At 45.7% G+C, this 24942-nt stretch overlaps 1 protein-coding gene across 1 annotated transcript; it reads left to right on the plus strand.

The window, feature by feature from the left end:
• The first annotated feature begins 1841 nt into the window (after positions 1-1841).
• dars1 (aspartyl-tRNA synthetase 1) lies at positions 1842-24671 on the plus strand. Its single transcript, XM_053496064.1, has 18 exons — positions 1842-2001; positions 3190-3295; positions 3988-4017; positions 4156-4213; positions 4558-4650; positions 6474-6576; positions 13634-13736; positions 14316-14396; positions 14558-14617; positions 18873-18984; positions 20084-20218; positions 21316-21463; positions 21693-21839; positions 22472-22514; positions 22687-22767; positions 22995-23106; positions 23676-23747; positions 23882-24671. Exons 1-18 carry the CDS (start codon positions 1979-1981, stop codon positions 23971-23973), a joined length of 1599 nt encoding a protein of 532 aa, XP_053352039.1. The 5' UTR covers positions 1842-1978; the 3' UTR covers positions 23974-24671.
• The last annotated feature ends 271 nt before the right edge of the window (positions 24672-24942 follow it).

Here is a 24942-nt window from a genome sequence, read left to right on the forward strand (position 1 = left end):
CAGGACTGTTTATTTAATTAGTGTGTGTGTGTGTGCGTGCGTGTGTGTGTGTTTTATCCTACATGCATCAGTGACCCCAGCTTTAACCTCTGACCTTCAGGTAATGTGTGTGTGTGTGTGTGTGTGTCATACAGTAGTGGTCACTACACCCTTCCACTCAGTTTACGGCTCCAGCTGGGAAATGAGAACCACTTCCTGTGATCGTTGATGTGTATGATGCTGGAACACTCTAACACACACACACACACACACACACACACACACACACACACACACTTACTGACTACTTAAATATCTGAATTATTAATCAGTTAGAGAATAACTGGAAGAAAACGACATAGGAAGCGTCGCCATGGGAACGGCAGGTACAGAGAGGAAAACATATACGCCCAGTGAGAAGCTGGTGATGATGGTGATGATGATGATGATGATGAGGATGATGATCTCTGAGCTCAGAGCCGATGCAGTGGAGGTCGTGATGTCGGTTCCTGCAGGTCACGTCCAAAACCCTGAGATAAATCCTGCACCAGACCACAACAAACCTCCCAGCACTGTGGGAATGGAGCACACACACACACACACACACAAACACACACACACACGCACACACACACAGAAACATTAATAGTGATAAAAAAAAAAAAACAAGACAAATACTGTAACATCAAAAATGATAAATCAAACAAACAAACAAGTAAAAAGAAAAAGTAAAAAATGTTCTATGTGTTACATCACTGTAACAAACTGAGTTTAATAGTTAACAGAGTTTATAATTTATGTAATATTATAAACAAAGAAACATACTGTAGGTTGGTTTAAATAAAGATGTTTAAGGCATTTAAAAAAACAGACAAACAAACAAAAACAGATAAATAATTCTCTGGAACTTCGTTTGGGATCAATAAAATATTTATCTATCTATAAACAAATAAGCAAACAAACAAACCGTTTAATAGACAAACAAACAAACAAACAAAAACAAAAACGTTTTCTTTCAAACTAATTTTTTGTTTGTGAAATGATTACACACAAAAAAATAGAAAGTTGGATAGACCAATAAATAAACAGGTAAACAAGCAAAAACAGATAGACAAAGAGATAAATAAATGAATGTGCAGACAAAGAGAAAGTCCAACAGACAGAAAAACAAACAAACAAGAAAGAATGTGTGATGGACAGTGACATCACAGTAACAAGGAAACAAACAAAGTTTAATAGTGGTTTACAGAAATTAGGGTCTATGTAATATTATAAACAAGTAAATAAACAAACACGTAGGCTGGTATGAATAAAGATGTTTGTGACATTTAAACAAACAAAAATAGAAATGTCAGAAAAATGAATACACCAACAAACAAACAAACAAACAGATAAATAAAAAAAAATGAGCGAAGAGACAACGAGAAAGTCAAACAGACAGAAAACAACAACAAGAAATAATCTGACAATGAAGGAACGAACAAGAGGAACAGACGGACAAGGACAGATAAACAAACAAACAAACAAACAAAGAAGTAAACAGATAAACTGCTCGTGTGGTTAATAAACTGAGAGGAATGAGCCTTGCGTGTGTTAAATTAACCCTGACGTCATGTGGCTACACTTCACTACAGGACTGTACACACTTTATTTGATAAAAACATGTTTTATACCTAAATGTTATTTAAAGTTGACTTTATTACACCAATGTCTCATTCTCAGAACATGATCAATGAATGCGAGTCCGGCACGCGGGCGGAACCTTCGTCTCGCACTGTGTTTCCGCTCGGACCGGAACCTTCATCTCTCACTGTGTTTTCGCTCGGACCGGAACCTTCTTCTCTCACTGTGTTTTCGCTCGGACCGGTTTAATCGGCGCGCACAGGAAGTCGCTCCTTCTTTTTCCGCACGCTTCCGCGTGGCTCAGCTGTGTTCCTTTTCATCGCATCACTGCCCCTGACCCTTTTCAGCACGGTCTGCACTTAACAAACTTTAAACCATGACGAAGGAACAGGTTAAAAGGTGAGTTATTATTCACTGAACCGAGTTTGTCCTGTTCCGAGAGTTCAAATTCTCATGAGCTCAGACTAAACGCGTTTCCGCCATTTTGCCACCCGTATTCCGGCACATCCCGCCTTCCCCTCGGGGATTGGTCAAGAGCCCGGTTCTGATTGGACGATCATGTTATTGCAGCAGCAACGACCAATCGTAGCGTAGGACTGTAGCTCGTGTGGGCTAATCATGGAGAGGGGGCGGGGCTGACCAGAATGTGATTAGGGAAAGAAAATAAAGCAAGTCAGTTGCATTTGATTGCATCAGAATGTACAGTAACTGCAGTGTTTGTCATTATAGCATTACATTTAGTTTATCTGTATTTCTTCTTAATTTTAGAAAGTTAATTTATTAAGCATTCTGCTTTAATTTTAGCACAAGGTTTAAAGTTTGTATTTACACCCAGGAAGTTGCAAAGCAATAAAGATAAATAAAACTATATAACAATAATAATGGTGATGATGGTTAAAGATAAATGTTTACAGCGTGTTTATTGTTCTGTAAATACATCTGCTGTACACTCGTGTAGATTCCTGTGTTTATTAATCCTGTCTAACTGTATTTACTTATTTTTAACTGCTTTTAAAAGCAGTGTTGTTTTCATAGTAACAGATGATATGGATGAGGGAAGGAGTCTCCAGTTTCAGGTTAAACCAGGCGCTGCGGATGACCTTCGCCCTGCTCTCTCTCTCACACACACACACACACACACACACAGGCGGAGGATGTGATCGGTGACGCACGCCCTGACCGTAAAACTCTTTGATCTCAGGCTGTAGTAGAATTTACGGCTGGGAGAAAGTATGTGCACCCCTGCCTTTCAGATGTTGAAGATCTTTTTGATCTTCTGGGACCTTTTACCAGACGTGATTAAATTTTTCCTGATTGTAAACATAATATTTATGATCGTGTGTGTGTTTAAATGCCGCTCTGTACATGACGGAGGTACGTGAGGTGAACACCTACAGAGAGGAAGTCCTGCCTCTGCCTGCTCTTTCCTCCGCTCCTCAGCTGAACAATGTGGGACCCTTTCACGCTTATCTGGCTCACTTGCTGTGTTCCCATGATGCCGTGTGTGTGTGTGTGTGTGTGTGTGTGTGTGTGTGTGTGGAAACAATCGCGCTGACCCTACGTCTATGTGCCCTTTTCCTGTCACAGCTCAGCCGAGGAGGAGCAGCAGGCGGCCCAGTCTAAGAAAGCGCTGAAGAAACAGCAGAAGGAAGCGGAGAAAGCAGCCAAGAAGGCGGAGAAGCAGGCCAAGCTGGTGTGTGTGTGTTTGTGTTTGTGTGTGTGTGTGTGTGTGTGTGTGTGTGTGTGTGTAAGAGATGCCAACACTAGGTAGGGAGGTGGGGGGGTGCAGACCATTGTGTACTCATTCCTCCACTTAGTTTGTTTATGTAGAAATAAAACCCCCCGCTGAAGCTGACTGACCTCATCAGGGTTCATGTGAACGAGTCAGACTAGCAAAGGAAAGAACTTTTAGATAGATACAAGGATGAGCCGCCGAAAAAGACAGACAGACGGACGGAAAAGTAAATTAAATGGACGAGTTGGTGAAGGGACAGACAGGCAAGTAGATGAAAAGGCAGATGGATGAAAGAACAGGCAGCGAGACAGACAGAGCACATGGAAGGATAAACAGACAGGCAGACGAAAAGACAGACATATGGACCAGCAGAAGAAAACAGGGTCAGAATATCACATGAAAGGACGAACAGATGAGAAGACTGGAAGACAGGCCAGTGGAGGAAATGGGGGACAGGCGAAAGGAAAGACAGATAGAATAGCAAATGGAAGAACAAACGGATGAAAAGAGAGACAGACAGATACAGCACAATGCAGCTTGAGAGCTAACAGTAACACACACACACACACACACACACACACACACAGGGCTGAAATCACTGATGAATTCTATATCTTATATTTCACTGTGTGTGTGTGTGTGTTTTTCAGGCTGCTGATCAGCAGACCACTGAGGAAGATGTGAGTACGCTGACCAACACTATATTCCACATTTCACACACACACACACACACACACACACACACACACACACACACCATGACGGATCTGAACTATATTGTGTATAATTCTGTGTGTGTGTGTGTGTGTGTGTGTCAGGACTTTGCCCAAGATCGTTACGGTGTGTGTGTGATGATGCAGTCGCAGGAGAAACTGGGTGAGTATGTCTGTCTCAGACCACCTACAGAGCTGATCACTCACACTGTGTGTGTGTGTGTGTGTGTGTGTGTGTGTGTGTGTGTGGAGGAGTCACTCGACTGTAAATAGACCCAATTACAGGGCAGTAAAAGTTAAAGACCCCCCACCCAGATAATGACAGGGTTACAGACCCAAACCCACCCACATACACACTACACTCGGCCCTGACGTAGAGTCCAGTTACACATGACCTCACTGTCTGTGTGTGTGTGTGTGTGTGTGTGTGTGTGTGAGTGAGTGAAAGTCTTTGATGCATTACATCACATCACACTCGTCTTTTTTTCCCCAACCCCCCCCACACAGACCGGTCCCTGGTGCGGGTGTGTGAGCTGACTCCTGACAGAGCCGGTCAGACGGTGTGGGTGCGAGCCAGGATTCACACCAGCAGAGCTAAAGGTACATCTGTGTGTGTGTGTGTGTGTGTGTGTGTGTGTGTGTGTGTGTCTGTGTGTGTGTGCAGGTAGACAGACATGCAGGTAGAGAGGTAGAAGTGTGAACAGGTAGACAGACAGACAGACAGAGATAAACAGATGCACAGATAGATAGAGGAGAACAGAGAGAGACAGGTGCCCTGACTGACAGACAGAGAGAGACAGACAGGTGTCCAGGCGGGCGGACAGACAGGTGTCCAGGCGGGCGGACAGACAGGTGTCCAGGCGGGCGGACAGACAGGTGACACGGAGAGGCGGACAGACAGGTGACACGGAGAGGCGGACAGACAGGTGACACGGAGAGGCGGACAGACAGGTGACACGGAGAGGCGGACAGACAGGTGACACGGAGAGGCGGACAGACAGGTGACACGGAGAGGCGGACAGACAGGTGACACGGAGAGGCGGACAGACAGGTGACACGGAGAGGCGGACAGACAGGTGACACGGAGAGGCGGACAGACAGGTGACACGGAGAGGCGGACAGACAGGTGACACGGAGAGGCGGACAGACAGGTGCCTTGACAGGTGCTCTGACTGACGGACCGAGAGAGACAGACAGGTGCCCTGACAGGCAGAAAGACAGACAGGTGCCCTGAGAGAGAGAGAGAGACAGACAGGTGCACAGACAGACAAACAGATGAAACAACAGGTGCACAGAGAGACAGGCCTGTAGAGAGACTGAGAGATAAACAGGATGTAGAGAATAATGACTCTAATGGGTTCTAATGGTTTTAATGGTGTGTAGTTGTGTGTAAATGGAGAGCTGAGTGCTTCTGGGTTGGAGCGGATCCCGGTGCGGCGCGCTCTCGGGCTGGGAACGCTGGCTCGGATCCTCGTCTGTGTTTGAGTTTCCTTCCTGCTCCGCCTCCGCGTCCCAGCTGACCTTGTTTTAGGTTTGCTGAGCTAGAGGACGTCCTTGAGGGCAGGACAGTGAGAGTAAACGAGCAGAACAACATCCTGATTGGCTTCTTCCTCACAGACGCATCAAAGAGTCCGAGCGCTGTCTGATCTTCCACTCGTTATAAAACACACACACACTCCTACTGCTACTCAGGGGTCTTATCAGCATCCAGTCTGGTGTGTGTGTGTGTGTGTGTGTGTGTGCTGGGATTAACACCTAGATCAGACAGCTCTATATAAAATCATATCTTCCTTAAACACACTTTGTTTTTTTATGTTAACTTTTTTTTTTTTTTTAATCAAATCATCAAACCACAAACTTTTTCAGCTTAATATGTTGAATAATCCATTTGAATTATTTAAACTTCCCGAAGTTATTAGTTTATTATTGGTTAGTGTAATTATTTATACTTGAAAGAGTCGGTATTTCAAGATTTAAGAATTTTTATTTTGTCAATATGTGTTGTTTATTAATTTGATGTTAATACATAGAAGGTTTTAGTGAAAAATTCGATGGTGCCTCCAGTACGTTTAGTTAAAACATAGATAAGGTTGTAAATACCTTTAAATATTTAACATATTTTAGTAAGGAGTTTCTAACAAATGTAGCTAGTCAGTTTTATTAATGTAAAACGAATGTAATTAATAGTGGACGGGAATCACCACGGATCACCTGAGATGATATCATCACCTGACTCAGATTCACAATAATATAAACACACGAGTGCTATTGCATGTTATAATAGAGCTAGCTTATGATTTATGTTGCTTAAGTTCTGACAAAGTTTAGTTGACTTTGGTTTAGGTGTAATATTAAGTTGACTAGACAAGCTTTTGAAGTTTGTCAGCTCACTGTGTGTGTGTCTGTCTCTCTCTGTCTACCAGGGAAGCAGTGTTTCTTGGTCCTGCGTCAGCAGCAGTTTAATGTCCAGGCTCTGGTGGCCGTGGGAGAGCGAGCCAGCAAGCAGATGGTGAAATTTGCCGCTAAGTGAGTACCGAAAGCCACTTCCTGTTCTGATGAACAATGGTGGGAAAAAAAAGAATCGCTCTGAAGTCCATTTCTATTTTCACCTGAGTTTCTCTCTGAACCGATAACGTCCAGCGCGGGACAAAAGACTCGTATCGCCTTAAAGGAAAACAAACAGTGGAGCGATCAGAGCGACGGAAGGGCTTTAAAAGCCTCGGGGGAACAAAATATTGTGTTTGTGAGTGTGATTGGGGTCAGAGCAGGGACACGCACATTATTAGCAGATTAATATCACAATATCAACACATTTTTAACCCAAAGACGTTTTCTCATCTCACAAAAATGTCCAATTTGCTGCCAAGTCACTTTGATCCAAGATTATAATTTTAAAATCTAAATAAAAGCGACGGAGAACACACTTATAAAATGAAAGTAACAAATTTAACTACATACTCAACAAATATAACCCTTTGCACCCCCCCTGAAAATATTATTATTATAATTATAATATTTTAACAGAACTTTAAACATGATTGCTGCTGTTAGAGAGGCTGTGAAGTGATTAAACACGAAGGTCTATTTAACCGACATGTGGTAACGTCTTTACATCGCGTGTCCTACCCACTGATACTCAGAAACACAGGGCGTGTACAGAGTGTTTATCAGCAGTACAGTTCAGATGGTTCTCTAGTTATGACGTGGTTTTGTCTTCATGAACGCATCATAAGTCAAAAACATATTTAACACACCTGACCTTACTGAACATCAGAATTTAGTTTGAGGGTTAAATATATATATATATATATATAAAAAAAATTATGAACTGAAACATTAAAGTGTGACAAACATGCTCAAAAATTAAGAAATCATTAAGGGGCAAAGACTTTTTCACACCACTGATTGTATATATGGAGTATATATATCACTTATGTCATAACAATCTCTATTATGGCGAGCCCTAGTCACATGACCGGGTACTTGTCTATTATAATGAGCCCTAGTCACATGACCGGGTACTTGTCTATTATAATGAGCCCTAGTCACATGACCGGGTACTTGTCTATTATAATGAGCCCCAGTCACATGACCGGGTACTTGTCTATTATAATGAGCCCTAGTCACATGACATAAATTGATGCTGAATTAGAGGTGATTGGGTTACGATACGAGCAGCAGAGTTCATCAAGGAGTTTTTGTGGAATGTCAGAAGTGAATTACAGTAATAATGATATGATGATAATATGAATTCGATTAATTCATTTGTATTATAGATTATAGTGGTTAAATGTTTATCCAGACCCACGTGTTAAACACAGCACGGTGATGACGTGTGTGATGCGTGATTCAGGGCCACGTGTACAGTCTGTGAGGTTACTCTCTGCTCCTGCTCCAGTCTGCCCCTGGTTCATGTGTGTGTGTTTGTGGTTCTTCTTGAGAATTCATGTGATTTACACTGTGAGTGTCCCATGCTCCAGTGATTTTTCCCTTTCTCTTCACTTCTCCTCTGTTCCACAATTCCACTTCCTCCCGTCTGACCTCTGACCTCCGTCATTGTGACACGGCCACTTTAAATGCACCAGCTGTTTATTAGAGCAAACTGAAAACAGAACTGTGGCGGAGAGGAAAAGAGGAACGCTGAGGGGAATTCTGTCTCTAGGTGAAACTTTTACACTCGCACGCAAATGAAACCGTGTGTGATGAATAAACCTGTGTGTTGTTGTTCTAGAGAACTGATGAGTAACTATTTTTTAGTTGTTTTTCTCTGACAGTGTTTCCCCCTTTATACCAACTTGATATGTCTTTATAATAAACACACTTCATGGTGTTTATGCGTCTGTAGTCACGGTCCTCATGAACGTTAAACTCCTCAGTCCTGAAGTTGTTCGAGTTTCAGCCGCAACTCTGACTCTTACTGATACTGAAGACTCCTTTCATACACGTTACAGAAACACGTCTCTCCTTACAGAAAAAAGATATTTTTAACGCGGGACTGTACTCCAGTAAGAATGAGGCGTTGCTACGGAGACGATAACGTATTATAACGAGCACATTGCTGCGACGCTGCTGTTCTAGAGAATGAATCGACACCTTCTGACCAATCAGAGTGCATACCCTATCTAGTGTATACCCTATCTGTATGAGTGTCAATCAGATACTAGATTAGATTAGGTTAGCATAGTCCATGACACCATGATTAGGGTGAGGTGGATCTTTGAGAATGCCAAGTGCTGACTGGATGGGATCTGCCCCTCACACCCGGAGCTCCATTGTGGTGCAGTTGGATACCGCACTGGGATGAAGTTCGTCAGGATGCTCCACATTTTTTCTTTTGGACCGAAAATAGAAGCGCTGTCATTTTGGGGACGATCAGTAGTCCACATCTCTGAGGGACTTAAATCTGGGTATACGAGTGAGTCCCAGTGAGTCAGAATGTCCAGAATGATTCCCGAAATCCATTCCTGGTACAGTGGAACCTCTGCATACGAATTTCCTCCCTTTAAAATTTTTTACCTTATGAATTAATATTTTGCAATAAATTTGCCTCTGCATACCAGCAATTGAGCCAAACCTAACATCGGCTATGTTACGCGTACGTCTGGAGCGGTTCAAAGCAGCCATTGCCAAGAGGAATCATATATTAAGGTTAAGGTTACCTTTTACCACTGAAATCTAATTTCGTCCCTGTGAGCCGTCTCATCGTTTACCTTTGATCGGGTCCGCCGCTGTGACCTCATCACATAGAAGGAAGAATAAAAGAGGGCACAGTACACATCCCTGAGGAACCCCAGTTGAACAGACTAAGTGGTACAGAGTAATGTGCTGATGCCAAGCTGTTTCAGCTCAAAGAAGAACTTGGCACGCTGTTAAAAATTGAGCGGGAACATCGCCCTGGAGTGAGAGTCAAGGCAGAATGGAGTGACATCATCTGTCTGTGATGGCGCTGATCTACTGGGGTGGGTTCAGACGGTCTTTAGAATCTTGAGACCTGATTGGACATTTTCTCCCAGCTTCATTGTCTACATATATCCTTGTACCATCATCTTATTGGGACTGTTGGGTGTAATTCTTTTTCCAAACTTCTGGGTCTCAGGAGGTTAAGCGAGGTAATGATAACTGGGTGCTTTGGCACTGGCACAACGGTAACAGACATAAAACCGTTACAGGAGCTTCCTGAGCCAAGGACAGGGTGAAGAAGTCAGTGAAGACCTACACATGCCTTCTCCACACAGGCTCCGGACCACCAGGTGCTTCCTGTGTATCTACCCTGCTGATGGTAGCGCGCACACACACGCACGCTTCACAGGTGGAGAGCAAGAGTGGGCATATGTGCCTTGTTCCCCTTTTTTAAACGAGTGTTTAAGAGGTTGAGCTCCTGGGGGAGTGAGGCGGAACTGGTCAGAGGGGGGTCATGGTGACCTGAACGACCTGCCACATGCGTCGGGGTCGGCGGAGTTCCAGCGCTTCTCAGCCTGCTTCGTGTGATCGTGTGCATCTTTGCAGATTCTTCTCCTGACGTTGCCCCTGGCACTCGAGGGGTGTGGATGTGTGGGTGTGTGTGTGGGTGTGTGTTGCGCAGTGTTTCTGATTTGAGTAAGGTTTTGCGGTTATCGTGGCCGTTGAAGCTTACTGCATCTCCTCTTTGAAAGTGTGAAATCAGTAGTGACGCAACACACACTCAACTCAAGTTCTCCGAAAAACCTTTTGATCTTGTTCGTGTGTGAAGTTTGACTGAAGTTTTCAAAAACACCGTGTTTCTGATTGATCGGGTTTCTGTTTCCTTACACACACGAATAAATATGCAATGCAAACGAAAACTAAGATGTTAGTTTCGACATCTGTCGTTCCGTCATCTGATGTTTAAGACAGCTTTTGAGTTTTAATATTTCATGCATAATAATTATTTTTTAAATAGCTTCCTGGCCAATCAGAACACAGTGGGGCGGGGCTTTCACTGAAACTGATGGACTAAAAGCTACTCACAATAAGATGCTGTGTATTAGTTAGTTGTTAGCGGGTTAGTTTAACCCGGTTGAGTTATCAAAGACTGCTGTGAGCTCCTGAAAGAAATATGAACTGTACAGCGGGGGCCAAAAGTTTTGAGAATAAGACAGATATTAACTTGACAAAGTCTGCTGCTTCAGTGTTTTTAGATCTTTGTGTCAGATGTTACTTTAGGATATTGAAGTATAATTACAAATGTTGAGTCAAAGGCTTTTATTGACAGTTACATTAAGTTTTTGCAGAGTCGATATCTGCAGTGTTGATCTTCTTTATCTGGACCTCTGCAGTTCACCCTGACATGCTGTCAATCAACTTCTAACTGATCGCAGCCCACTCTTACATGATCAATGCTTAGAGTTTGTGTGTTTTTGTTTGTTCTCCCGCCTCTGGAGGATCATCACAAGCTCTTAGTGGGATTAAGATCCGTAGAGTTTCCTGGACATGGACGCACAGTTTCCATGTTTTGTTTCCCGAGACACTTGTTTATCACTTTTGCCTCATGGTGAGGAGCTCCATCATGCTGGAAGAGCTGCTCATCACCAAACTGTTGTTGGATGGTTGGGAGAAGTTTCTCTCAAAGGATGTTTCTCTACCGTTCTTTATTCACAGCCAGGTTCTTGGTCAAGATCGTGAGTGAGCCTGAAAAGAAACCTGTAACATGAATGGTCTCGGTGGAGGAGCAGCAAGAAAGCTACATCTCTCCAAGGGCAAAAAACAAACAAACATTAGAGACAGACTGATGTTCTTCAAAAGGTTACAGTGACGGCTGAGGACAGGCCTGAAGTCTTTGTCTCTGATCAGTCCCACTTTTCCCTTGTTCTGGGAAAGGAAAGGTGAGCGCTCCCATCAGAAGAAAATGAAAACCCGAACCCACGTGTGGAAAGCGTGGTCCAGTGTTTCTTCACCAGTGGTAAATGAATATTATTAGGGGATCAGGTGATGACTGGTTGCCATGGTTACCATGGGATAGCCTGGCGAGTAAATGTAAACTGACGGGTCTCTCCGAAAAACTCATTTGTCGCTGTCGCCCCACGAGGGTCAGTGCAGCTGTTCTACCAGGATTGTGACACCTGTTGTGTTTGTGTTGTGTTTGTGTTGTGTTTGGGTGTTTTGCTGAAATAAATAGAAAAAAGGGGAAGCTTGGATTTAACTGCCGTTTATTACTTCACACTTAAGGTATTAAACAAGACACTGGAATGTGTGTGTGTGTTTTTCTTTAGTGGGTTGTGCGGTGAAGAAAGCGTAGCTGATGTTATTTTTGGTCCGGAGGTCTTGAAATACCCGCAGTGTGTAGAAAGATACAGCGAAAGTGTGTGTGTGGTTACCAATGCAAACCACTGTAGAGGTAAAAAAACAGGAATCGCACAAAAAAAATTAAATGAGCGCGCCCGCACACACACACACACACACACACACACACACTCTCGTGTAAATAAAGCTTGAGAGCATGGTGGAGTTACGCCACAGTGTGTGTGTGTTTAGGGTTTCCATCGAGTGTGTTTCCTCACCGCGGTGTCGCAACGTTTGTGTCACACTGGTGAGAGTGGAGCGCGACCTTTCAGAAAACATTCACCAGTAACACTAATAACTGGGTCTGTTTCCTGACATCCAACACCACCACATGGCTCTTACATTTAGTGTGTGTGTGTGTGTGTGTGTGTGTGTGTGTGTGCGCAAAAAGGAATGAGCTAATATGAGGGTGCCAATATTTTTACTCTTGGTAAAACTGGCCAACAGTTAAATACACTGGTTTCTTGTGTGTGTGCGGCGTGTGTGCGTGCGCGCGCGCGCGTGTGTGTGCGTGTGTGTGTGTGTTTACACTGTGTATTGAGTAAAATGTGGAATTTAGCCAAGTGTAGGAAAAAAAACTAAACCTAATTGTTAATGTCCACCTGTCTCTCTCTCTCTCCCTCTCTCTCTCTCCCTCCCTGTCCCCCTCTCTCTCTCCCTGTCCCCCCCCCTCTCTCTCTCTCTCTCTCTCTCTCTCTCTCTCTCTCTCTCTCCCTGTCCCCCTCTCTCTCTCCCTGTCCCCCCCTCTCTTTCTCCCTCACTCTCTCTCCCTCCTTGTCCCCCTCTCTCTCTCCCTGTCCCCCCCCCTCTCTCTCTCTCTCTCTCTCTCTCTCTCTCTCTCTCTCCCTGTCCCTCTCTCCCTGTCCCTCTCTCTCTCTCTCCCTGTCCCTCTCTCTCTCTCTCCCTGTCCCTCTCCCTCTCTCTCCCTGTCCCTCTCTCTCTGTCCCTCTCTCTCTCTCTCCCTGTCCCTCTCTCTCTCTCTGTCCCTCTCTCCCTCTCTCTCTCTCTCCCTCCCTGTCCCTCTCTCTCCCTCCTTGTCCCCCTCTCTCTCTCCCTGTCCCCCCCCTCTCTCTCTCTCTCTCTCTCTCTCTCTCTCTCCCTGTCCCTCTCTCCCTGTCTCTCTCTCTCTCTCTCTCTCTCTCACTACCTGTCCCTCTCTCTCCCTGTCCCTCTCCCTCTCTCTCCCTGTCCCTCTCTCTCTGTCCCTCTCTCTCTCTCTGTCCCTCTCTCCCTCTCTCTCCCTCTCTCTCCCTGTCCCTCACTCTCTCTCCCTCTCTCTCTCCCTCCCTGTCCCTCTCTCTCCCTCCTTGTCCCCCTCTCTCTCTCCCTGTCCCCCCCCCTCTCTCTCTCTCTCTCTCTCTCTCTCTCTCCCTCCCTGTCCCTCTCTCCCTGTCTCTCTCTCTCTCTCTCTCTCTCTCTCTCACTACCTGTCCCTCTCTCTCCCTGTCCCTCTCCCTCTCTCTCCCTGTCCCTCTCTCTCTGTCCCTCTCTCTCTCTCTCCCTGTCCCTCTCTCTCTCTCTGTCCCTCTCTCCCTCTCTCTCTCTCTCTCTCTCCCTGTCCCTCTCTCTCTCTCTGTCCCTCTCTCCCTCTCTCTCTCTCTCTCTCTCCCTGTCCCTCTCTCTCTCTCTCTCTCTCTCTCTCTCCCTCTCCCTGTCTCTCTCTCTCTCCCCCCCCCTCTCTCTCTCCCTGTCTCTCTCTCTCCCTGTCTCTCTCTCTCTCCCTGTCTCTCTCTCTCTCTCTGTGTCTCTCTCCCTCTCTCCCTCTCTCTTTCTCTGTGTCTCTCAGTATTACGAAGGAGAGTATAGTGGACGTGGAGGCGGTGGTGCAGAAGGTGGAGCAGAAGATTGAGAGTTGTTCTCAGCAGGATGTAGAGCTGCACATCCAGAAGGTAAAACCCACTCCTATTGATACCACCACCACCACCACCAACCAACACTATAACTACCAGTTATACTACCTAATACAACTCCATTTCAAATTCTAGTATTAATGTTATCTAGTGACATGAACACTCCCACTGATGCTGGTAATACCACTCGTACCCTCAGCATGCCCCCGCTCTGATTAGTGAGAGGGCGGGTCGAACCGGTGGACTGAATGGGATGGGGTGCCATAACTTTTTTTTGTTAAGAATCACTGCTGCTGCAGTCTGCTCTCTACAGCCACGCCCACTCACTGCCACGCCCACTCACCGCCATGCCCATGTGTTAATTAATAGGAGGGACTCGCCTCTTTCACAAAGACTGTCTCTCTCTCTCTCTCTCTCTCTCTCTCTCTCTCTCTCTCTCTTTCTGTCTTACTGTATGTCTGTCTTACTCTCTTTATTTATCTTTATCACTCTTTTTACTTTTGTCTTACTGTCTCTCTCTCATGGTCTGTCTCTCTCTGGCTCACTTTTTCTGTCTCACTGTCCGTTATCCCACTGACTTTTTTTTTTTTTTTTTGTCTCTCTCTCTCTGTCTCCTAGCTGTTTGTGGTGAGTCAGGCTGAGCCTCGGTTGCCTTTACAGTTGGACGATGCTGTGAGGCCTGAAGTTGAGGGTGAGGAGGTGAGCGCGCACACACACACACACACACACACACACACACAGACAGAGCACTACTCTAGACCGGAACTCAGTCTTTAGTACCTGACTGATGCTAACTCTAGTGTGTTTATATTTATAAGTGGTTGATGTTATGGTGCGTGTGCGTGTGTGTGTTCGTACAGGAGGGCAGGGCCACAGTGAACCAGGACACTCGTCTGGATAACCGTGTGATCGACCTGCGGGTGAGTCCGCACCCAATCCCCCCCCCCCCCCCCCACACACATTACCACACGCTCAGATAAACTCTAATGATCAGCATGAACTCTGATATTGAGTCATAATGAAACCTACATTAAGGTTACGTGCATACATGTTCTCACACACACACACACACACACACACACATTCGTACCCTGGTCTGTTCTCTCTGGCTGGTAAACAGTACAGTGAACCTGGTGCTGCTGTACAGAACGTTCAGTCTTCACGTCTCAACACTCAGGAGGTAAAAAAAGTCGAGTGGAGGCAGAGGTGTGTAACCATGGTGACGCACTCGTTCATGCAGCAGTGACGCTTTTGGCAGAGTGTGTGAAGGCATCGGAGTGTGTTAACAGGAAAATACCACAGAAAGTACCGCAGCATTTGCATGACGAGGGGGGGGTTGCTAACACAACTCCACCGTCCCGAGGGGGGCGTTCTGCTCTTATACACCATGTCAGGTCATCCTAACACCATCCCGGAGCACATCACATCCTGTCCTGGAGAGAGAGGGACACTCTAGGCCTTTTTTTTTTTTTTTTTTGCACTATTTTCTCATGTTTAGACGGCTCTCCAGTTTACATGTACAAGAAAAAGTTCCCTGCTTTTTGTCCCAGTTTGTTTCGGCCGGAGTTTAAAACTAAATTGGTCCCCCCCCCACCCTAAAGTGATGTCATATAAGAAGAGCCCCCTCCCCCTGGCTTGTTGCTCAGATCTGCTGTTCTCTGAGGGGCGCCGCTCAGCAGCAACTCATTTGCACAGACACTGAAACGGTGCTCGTGGAAGAGGAGTACACATTGTATTTGTACACATGGATCAGACTCTTCAGTGTTCTGGATAACTTCACTCTCACCATATTTCATTATCTTTTATCATGTCACGTTACTATGGATGGGGATCACCGGTCACATCCCGATCCCTCCTGAAAACCAGACAACCACCATCACTCACCGATCGACCGGTTCATCTCTATTATAAGCGTGAAAATAGTCCTTAAAGTCGTGATACGTGAATCAGCACACAAAATAATTGTGCTTCCTAACTGAATAGATTTTTTTCCACATCCGTATCCTGTGTGATGTCATGGAGCGGTCTCACTGTGTTTGTTTCGACTCTTTAGGTTTATGAAGCATGCTGCTTTAGACTTTAGACATCTTTTAAACTTTTTTTATCACAAGGTAAGTGTTGTGCCAAGAGCAGAGTGTTGGCTGTAACAGGGGAAGTTCAGTCTGCACCTGAGTGTGATATGTTTTTCACACTTTGTCCCGTTGATGTGCGCTGTGGGGACAGGTGTGAACCCGGTACCTGTACTTGGAAAATAGCGTGGTCTGGTTGAACACAGGTTCATTTCCTACGCAAGCATGGATCTTTTCAGAAAAGTAAGATATGTGTGAAATGTGTTTAAGATAAACAGGAAGACTTTTTTTCATTTTATCTTTGAAGTTCTTTTTTTTTTGTTTCCTGTAAAGAAGCCGTACAATTAAACTCGAGAGAATAAGTGAGACAAAGAACAGTACCAGTGACAATACACTTCTTATTTGTGTAATGTCAAGATTTTATAGATGTTTTCTGGTGGCAATCAACATTTACAAATTCACCTGACAGTAAATAAAATTACCACTTTAACCACACGCCCATGTGACCCATCGGAGTGCAATATCTATCCCAAACACGCCCATGTGACCCATCAGAGCGCGGTATCTATCCCAAACACGCCCATGTGACCCATCGGAGTGCGGTATCTATCCCAAACACGCCCATGTGACCCATCGGAGTGCAATATCTATCCCAAATACGCCCATGTGACCCATCAGAGTGCAATATCTATCCCAAACATGCCCATGTGACCCATCAGAGTGCGGTATCTATCCCAAACACGGCCATTTGACCCATCAGAGCGCGGTATCTATCCCAAACACGCCCATGTGACCCATCAGAGCGCGGTATCTATCCCAAACACGCCCATGTGACCCATCAGAGCGCGGTATCTATCCCAAACACGCCCATGTGACCCATCAGAGCGCGGTATCTATCCCAAACACGCCCATGTGACCCATCAGAGTGACGTATCTATCCCAAACACGCCCCTGTGACCCATCAGAGTGCGGTATCTATCCCAAATACGTCCATATGACCCATCAGAGCGCATTATCTATCCCAAACACGCCCATGTGACCCATCAGAGCGCGGTATCTATCCCAAACACGCCCATGTGACCCATCAGAGCGCGGTATCTATCCCAAACACGCCCATGTGACCCATCAGAGCGCATTATCTATCCCAAATACGCCCATGTGACCCATCGGAGCGCGGTATCTATCCCAAACACGCCCATGTGACCCATCAGAGCGCGGTATCTATCCCAAACACGCCCATGTGACCCATCGGAGCGCGGTATCTATCCCAAACACGCCCCTGTGACCCATCGGAGTGACGTATCTATTCCAAACACGCCCATGTGACCCATCGGAGCGCGGTATCTATCCCAAACACGCCCCTGTGACCCATCGGAGTGACGTATCTATCCCAAACACGCCCCTGTGACCCATCGGAGTGACGTATCTATCCCAAACACGCCCATGTGACCCATCGGAGCGCGGTATCTATCCCAAACACGCCCATGTGACCCATCGGAGTGCGGTATCTATCCCAAACACGCCCCTGTGACCCATCGGAGTGCGGTATCTATCCCAAACACGGCCATGTGACCCATCAGAGCGCGGTATCTATCCCAAACACGGCCATGTGACCCATCAGAGCGCGGTATCTATCCCAAACACGGCCATGTGACCCATCAGAGTGACGTATCTATCCCAAACACGCCCATGTGACCCATCGGAGCGCGGTATCTATCCCAAATACGTCCATGTGACCCATCAGAGCGCGGTATCTATCCCAAACACGGCCATGTGACCCATCAGAGTGACGTATCTATCCCAAACACGGCCATGTGACCCATCAGAGCGCGGTATCTATCCCAAATACGTCCATGTGACCCATCAGAGCGCGGTATCTATCCCAAACACGGCCATGTGACCCATCAGAGTGACGTATCTATCCCAAACACGCCCATGTGACCCATCGGAGCGCGGTATCTATCCCAAACACGCCCCTGTGACCCATCAGAGCGCGGTATCTATTCCAAACACGCCCATGTGACCCATCGGAGCGCGGTATCTATCCCAAACACGCCCCTGTGACCCATCGGAGTGACGTATCTATCCCAAACACGCCCCTGTGACCCATCGGAGTGACGTATCTATCCCAAACACGCCCATGTGACCCATCGGAGCGCGGTATCTATCCCAAACACGCCCATGTGACCCATCGGAGTGCGGTATCTATCCCAAACACGCCCCTGTGACCCATCGGAGTGCGGTATCTATCCCAAACACGGCCATGTGACCCATCAGAGCGCGGTATCTATCCCAAACACGGCCATGTGACCCATCAGAGCGCGGTATCTATCCCAAACACGGCCATGTGACCCATCAGAGTGACGTATCTATCCCAAACACGCCCATGTGACCCATCGGAGCGCGGTATCTATCCCAAATACGTCCATGTGACCCATCAGAGCGCGGTATCTATCCCAAACACGGCCATGTGACCCATCAGAGTGACGTATCTATCCCAAACACGGCCATGTGACCCATCAGAGCGCGGTATCTATCCCAAATACGTCCATGTGACCCATCAGAGCGCGGTATCTATCCCAAACACGGCCATGTGACCCATCAGAGTGACGTATCTATCCCAAACACGCCCATGTGACCCATCGGAGCGCGGTATCTATCCCAAACACGCCCCTGTGACCCATCAGAGCGCGGTATCTATCCCAAACACGCCCATGTGACCCATCAGAGCGCGGTATCTATCCCAAACACGGCCATGTGACCCATCAGAGTGACGTATCTATCCCAAACACGCCCATGTGACCCATCGGAGCGCGGTATCTATCCCAAACACGCCCCTGTGACCCATCAGAGCGCGGTATCTATCCCAAACACGCCCATGTGACCCATCAGAGCGCGGTATCTATCCCAAACACGCCCATGTGACCCATCAGAGCGCGGTATCTATCCCAAACACGCCCCTGTGACCTATCGGAGTGACGTATCTATGGGATAGATACCGCACTCTGATGGGATATATATATTTATATATAATAATATATATATATAATTTCTGTGTGTGTGAGATTCCCAGTTATTAACGGTTGCTGGTTTTTGTCCCCCGCAGACGACGACGAGTCAGGCCATTTTCCGCCTGCAGTCTGGAGTGTGTCAGCTTTTCAGAGAGACGCTCACCAAGAAGGGCTTCGTCGAGATCCAGACGCCCAAAATAATCTCTGGTACACACACACACCAAGGAACACGTAGACACACACACACAGAAGCACACAGTGTCCCTTTCTATCATGAGGATCATGACACACTGTGTCACACTCTCACACACACAATTTATCTTTTATAGTCCCCTTTTTTAGTTCGACCAATCAGCTCGCAGGATCCGTGGAGTCCTCTGACTTGTGACACTGGTGTAGTTTGCGGTTTTTGTCACGCCCCACCGAGGGAACAAACGAAAAAAACACCAACTGTCACTTTCAGTTCCTCATTTTCCCAACGGCCAATCAGAGCGCGGCGCTCACATTCAAACTTGCCGCTCTTTTCAGGGGTGTGTGTGTGTGTGTGTGTGTGCCACTCTGGGTGGGTTAGAAACATATTGTTCTGATAACGAGAGAGAAAAAAAAAATAAAACCACATCCGGTGAGAGAGTCTCACACACACACATGCACACGATGTCCTTATTGACTTTCACACGTTATTGAAAACATCAGTGACACTCGTTGCTACAGCAACCACGACTGTGCACATTTACATTCTGAAACACATCTGTTGCTAAGCAATATGTTTTGGTCTCCCCTGTGTGACCCCTTTACTTACTTTGAGGTACTTAAGTGTGATGTAGCTCCATTAACACACACTGCACACACAAGACAACTCCGTAATCAGGTGTTTGAATTAATCACACACACACACACACACACACACACACACACAGAAAGTGAAAATGAGAAGGTGTGATGAAGCTCCACGTTCTGATACCTAAATCACGTACAGGTTAAACTGCTTCCTGTTTTCAACGCACACGCTCGTGCTAACAGCTAGATTTCATGCTAAAGCACCTAGCTGCGCGTGTGGGTGTGTGCACCCAAGCAGGGGACAAGCTGTGATTTTTAACTGTGTGTGTGTGTGTGTGTGTGTGTGTGTAAAACTGAGACGCTCAGATTCAAACATGCATCCAATGTCTCAGGCGTGACATCACTTCCTGTAGTGAAGAGAAAAGAAGAAGAAAAACACCACTAATGAAGAGGTCATGATGTCACACACGTCAGGTTTCAGCGTGAAGAGTGTGTATAATGTTCTGTGTGTGTGTGTGTGTGTGTGTAGCTGCGAGTGAAGGAGGTGCGAACGTCTTCACCGTGTCGTACTTTAAGACCAGTGCGTACCTCGCTCAGTCTCCTCAGCTCTACAAGCAGATGTGTATCTGTGCTGACTTCGACAAGGTCTTCTGTGTCGGACCAGGTAGGGTACACACACACACACACACACACACACACACACCTGTCTGTCTCTCCCTCTGTCCTTCTGTCTCCCTGTATGTTTATTTCTCTATTTATTTGTCAGCTTGTGTCTCTGTCTCTCTCTGTCTCTCTCTCTCTCTCGCTTTGTCTCTGTCTGTGAGAGATGGATAGACTTCATGTTTCTTCTCCTCAGGATGTAAACCCCTCGGTTCTCCAGGTGACTCGGGTCAGGACTCGGGTCACACAGAGTCGGGTCCAGGTGTGAGCTCTGTACCTCATCATTCCAGCTGTTTAACATCAGCACTAGAGCAGAGAGAGACAGCCACACACAGAGAGACAGAGAGACAGCCACAAAGAGACGGACAGCCAGAGAGAGAGAGAGAGAGAGAGACACACACAGAGACAGAGAGAGATCAGTCAGATGGAGGTGCTGGTTCGGGGTCGGTCTGATTATTTGTTATAATTAAAGCCTTTTCACATAAAGTTCTCAGATCCAGTGAGCAGCTCGTTGGTGTCCACCAGCAGTCACATGACCAACCGTAGAGGAGAGACCTGGAGGTGTCTCTAGAGGAAGAATCATTAAACATGGGGAATAATAATGTGTTCTATAACACAAACTCACTGAGGTTATTATGAATGTGTGTTTATAACACACACACACACACACACACACGCACGCGGTTTGGGGTTCACCCAAGTTCTTAACCTCAGGGATTCGCGTCTGTACTAAAAACACACCAGAGCGCAGAGCGAGTCAACATCTGATTAACTCCAGTGTCTGACTGTTCTGTCTCTCTCTCACACACACACACACACTCTCTCTCTGATCTGATGAGTCCAGAGTGATGGGCGTGTCAGGGTGAGAAGGGAAGGACATGAAGCGATGCTCCCATCATGCATAGTGTCCACTGTACAAGCCTCTGGAGACAGTGTTATGATCTGGGGTCGATCAGTTACTCAGGTCGAGACTCAGTAACGTTATGGGGCAATAAAATGAAGTCAGCTGACCACCTGAATGTACTGAATCACCAGAGGATCACATCTATGGAGGGTTCTTCTTCATCATCTTCACCCCCCGTCTCTCTGTCTCTGTCTCAGTGTTCAGAGCTGAGGACTCCAACACTCATCGTCACCTCACCGAGTTTGTCGGTCTGGATATCGAGATGGCGTTTAATTATCACTACCACGAGGTCATCGACTCCATCACCGACACCATGGTGCAGATCTTCAAAGGACTCCGGGACAAGTGAGACCCCACACACACACACTTTATACACACACTCTTTATACACAGTCCAGTGTCACATGACCTCCACATCAGGTGCGTCTCACCTGCTGTGTTCGTTCTCCTGAAGCTGTTGATTCTTCCACTGTAGATCACAATGTAATGGTTTGTGCTGCCACCTAGTGGCCAAACAAAGTAGATAACAAATTCACCCCCTTCTCTCTCTCTCCCTCTCTCTCTGATGCTCCAGTTTCCAGACAGAGATCCAGACGGTGTGTAAGCAGTACACCAGCGAGCCGTTCAAGTTCCTGGAGCCGACACTGAGGTTGGAGTTTAAGGAGGCCGTCGCTCTGCTGCGCTCAGCTGGAGTGGAGATGGGGGATGAGGAGGATCTCAGGTACACACGCTCACATGTGTGTGTGTGTGTATATATATATATATATATATATATATATATATATAAACACTACCGCTCAAAAGTTCACTTGCAGATCTTTGTTTTTGTTTAGTTATTTATTTCCTACATTCTAGAACAATATACTGAGGATTTCAGAATTTCTGAAATAACACACATGGAATTAGATAATTATGTAACCACAGTAACAGTCAGGTGTTATTATAAGACATGGAGGTCAGCTGTTCCTGGAACAGTTCTTACAGGAACAGTATTGTGTCGAGTGCGTTTGTAAAACCCATCAAGACCTAAACTGAGCTCTGCTGCAGAGGAGAAGTTCATTTAGAGTCACCAGCCTCAGAAATCACCAATTAACAACCAGCACCTCAGATTAGAGCCGTTATGAAGCTTTACAGAGCAGAAGGAGCAGATAAACATCTCAATATCAACTGTTCAGAGGAGATTATTGTGTGTTTGGGATAATAAACACCTTCAGTATTGTTTTACAGTGTAGAGAGAAATAAACATCAGGAACAGCCAGGGAGTTATCAGGGGTGTACAAACCGTATTATATACACAAACTTATTCACATACTGTGATCAAGTGTATTCATAAATGTATGTTTGATTCCTCAGCACACCTAATGAGAAGCTGCTCGGTCGTCTCGTCAAAGAAAAGGTAAAAATAATAATAATTTATAATAATAATTAACCGCCGATATTAAAGTTAAGCTTTAAATAGTCATATGAAAGCACAATTAATGCTTTGATGTTGTGTTCCCCGTGTGTTCCCCGTGTGTTCCCCGTGTGTTCCCCGTGTGTTCCCCGTGTGTTCCCCGTGTGTTCTGCAGTACGACACAGATTTCTACGTTCTTGATAAGTACCCTCTGGCAGTGAGGCCGTTCTACACCATGCCCGACCCCCACGACCCGGTGAGTCTATGACTCTGACTCTGACTCTGACTCTGACCTCTACAGCAGCCTCTACAGCACCGCTAACATCTGTGTGTCTGTGTGTGTGTCTGTGTGTGTGTCTGTGTGTGTGTCTGTGTGTGTGTCTGTGTGTGTGTCTGTGTGTGTGTCTGTGTGTGTGTCTGTGTGTGTGTCTGTGTGTGTGTCTCTGTGTGTGTGTGTGTGTGTGTGTGTGTGTGTGTGTGCAGAAATACTCCAACTCGTACGACATGTTCATGAGGGGAGAGGAGATCCTGTCCGGAGCTCAGAGAGTCCACGACGCTCAACTCCTCACCGAGAGAGCACTTCATCACGGCATTGGTAATCACACACACACACACACACGCACACACACACACACACACACACACACACACACACACACACACAGATTAAGACTCCACATTGTGATTCTCAATTAGTTTTGCAGATTAAAGTGTGAAACCTATACATGCCTCTAAAAATGAATCAAATAAATGAGTTAAATGCAGTGATTCAAATGATTTGATTCACTGGTGAATCAGTATAATGTATGTGTAAGACTAAACAGTTATATATTTGACTCTGAGTCGACACATTGATTCAGATGATTTGATTCAGTCGTAAGTCATAAAGTACATTAGATTTAAAAATGAGTCAAATGTGATTTGAATGATTTGATTCAGTCAGGATCTAAAAGTTAAATTACTTTAAACTTGGGAATGAATCAAATGAGTCAAATGCAATGATTCAAGTAATTTGATTCAGTTGTGAGTCAGTATCTAAAAGTTGTATAAATTACATTCAATTTTAAAATAAATCAAATTAGTCAGATGCAGTGAAACGATTTCACCAGTCGTAAATTTGGATTATAACCCATCAGACCTGTGTGTGTGTGTGTGTGTGTTTAGACTTGGAGAAGATTAAAGCCTACATTGACTCGTTCCGTTACGGAGCCCCGCCCCACGCCGGAGGAGGAATCGGTGAGATACTGTCCCCTGTTTCTCCCTTTGTTCTTTAGGCACTAAATATGACCAAACTTAATGCAGTAGTAGTGCCCTATTTTCATGTGTGTGTGTGTGTGTGTGTGTGTGTGTGTGTGTGTCCACTGTGACAGGTCTGGAGCGAGTCACCATGCTGTACCTCGGCCTACACAACGTGCGTCAGACCTCCATGTTCCCCCGTGACCCCAAGCGTCTGACACCTTAAAATTCAAAGGTGGCGCTCCCCGGCTGACCTCCTCCCCCGACCCCCCCCAAAAAAGAAAAAAAACACACACACACACACACAATAGGGAACAGGAAAATGATTAAACAGTAATAAATACATAACCAGCTAATTTTTTGTAATATTATTTGATACTGAAGTGTACAACGAGGTCGGTCTTGACTGCTGAAGTAAACATTAAAAGAAGTGGACTTCAGTCAGTATAAATGGGGGGGGGGGTATAAGGCCACATCTCAAACCACCTCGCACTACTGTAATAGTGTGTGAAAGTATTCCAGTTTATTGTTTACTCCACCAGTATGTGATTTGGGACGCAGCCCGGGCCGTAACAACAGTGTGTACTTAACTAACGTGCCATGATTTTATTGAATGCTAGGCCACATAATATCATGACCCGAATGTATTGTGTGTATATAATAAATTGGGTTTGGGACATGGCCCGAGTCTTACACTCTCTGTAGTTCACTTGGATGTGGATTGAGACCTGGCCCGAGTCGTACACTGACTACAATAAACTTTCAGATCAGATCTTTCTACTGCAGTCACGTTTGACCTGCTCACTCCGCTCTGCTGCACTATTGATAATCATGATGATGATTTAAACATGTTATTATAGTGGATTAATAAATAAGTTCATAAATAAAACATTAATAAAGAATTAAAGAGCACAATGCCGTTAATACACGTGTGGGACTTTTATTCTGTTATTTCAGAGAAATACCATGTGACACTCATTATCTACAGAGTAAAGATTACCTGCCAGGATCTCAGGTGTGCTTTGTTCATTACTTTTAAAGTCTGCTCTCTCTCTCTCTCACACACACACACACACACACACGTGTAGGTAGGTAGAGGCAAACACCCCCAGGATCCCCTGCACATCTCCCTAATGTCTGGAAACTCGGCTTCGTTCAGTGATGCATAAAACTGGTCCAATTTCAGGAAGTTAAA

The sequence above is a fragment of the Clarias gariepinus genome, chromosome 5 (genome assembly GCF_024256425.1).
Source record: "Clarias gariepinus isolate MV-2021 ecotype Netherlands chromosome 5, CGAR_prim_01v2, whole genome shotgun sequence".
NCBI classification, from domain to species: Eukaryota; Metazoa; Chordata; class Actinopteri; order Siluriformes; family Clariidae; genus Clarias; species Clarias gariepinus.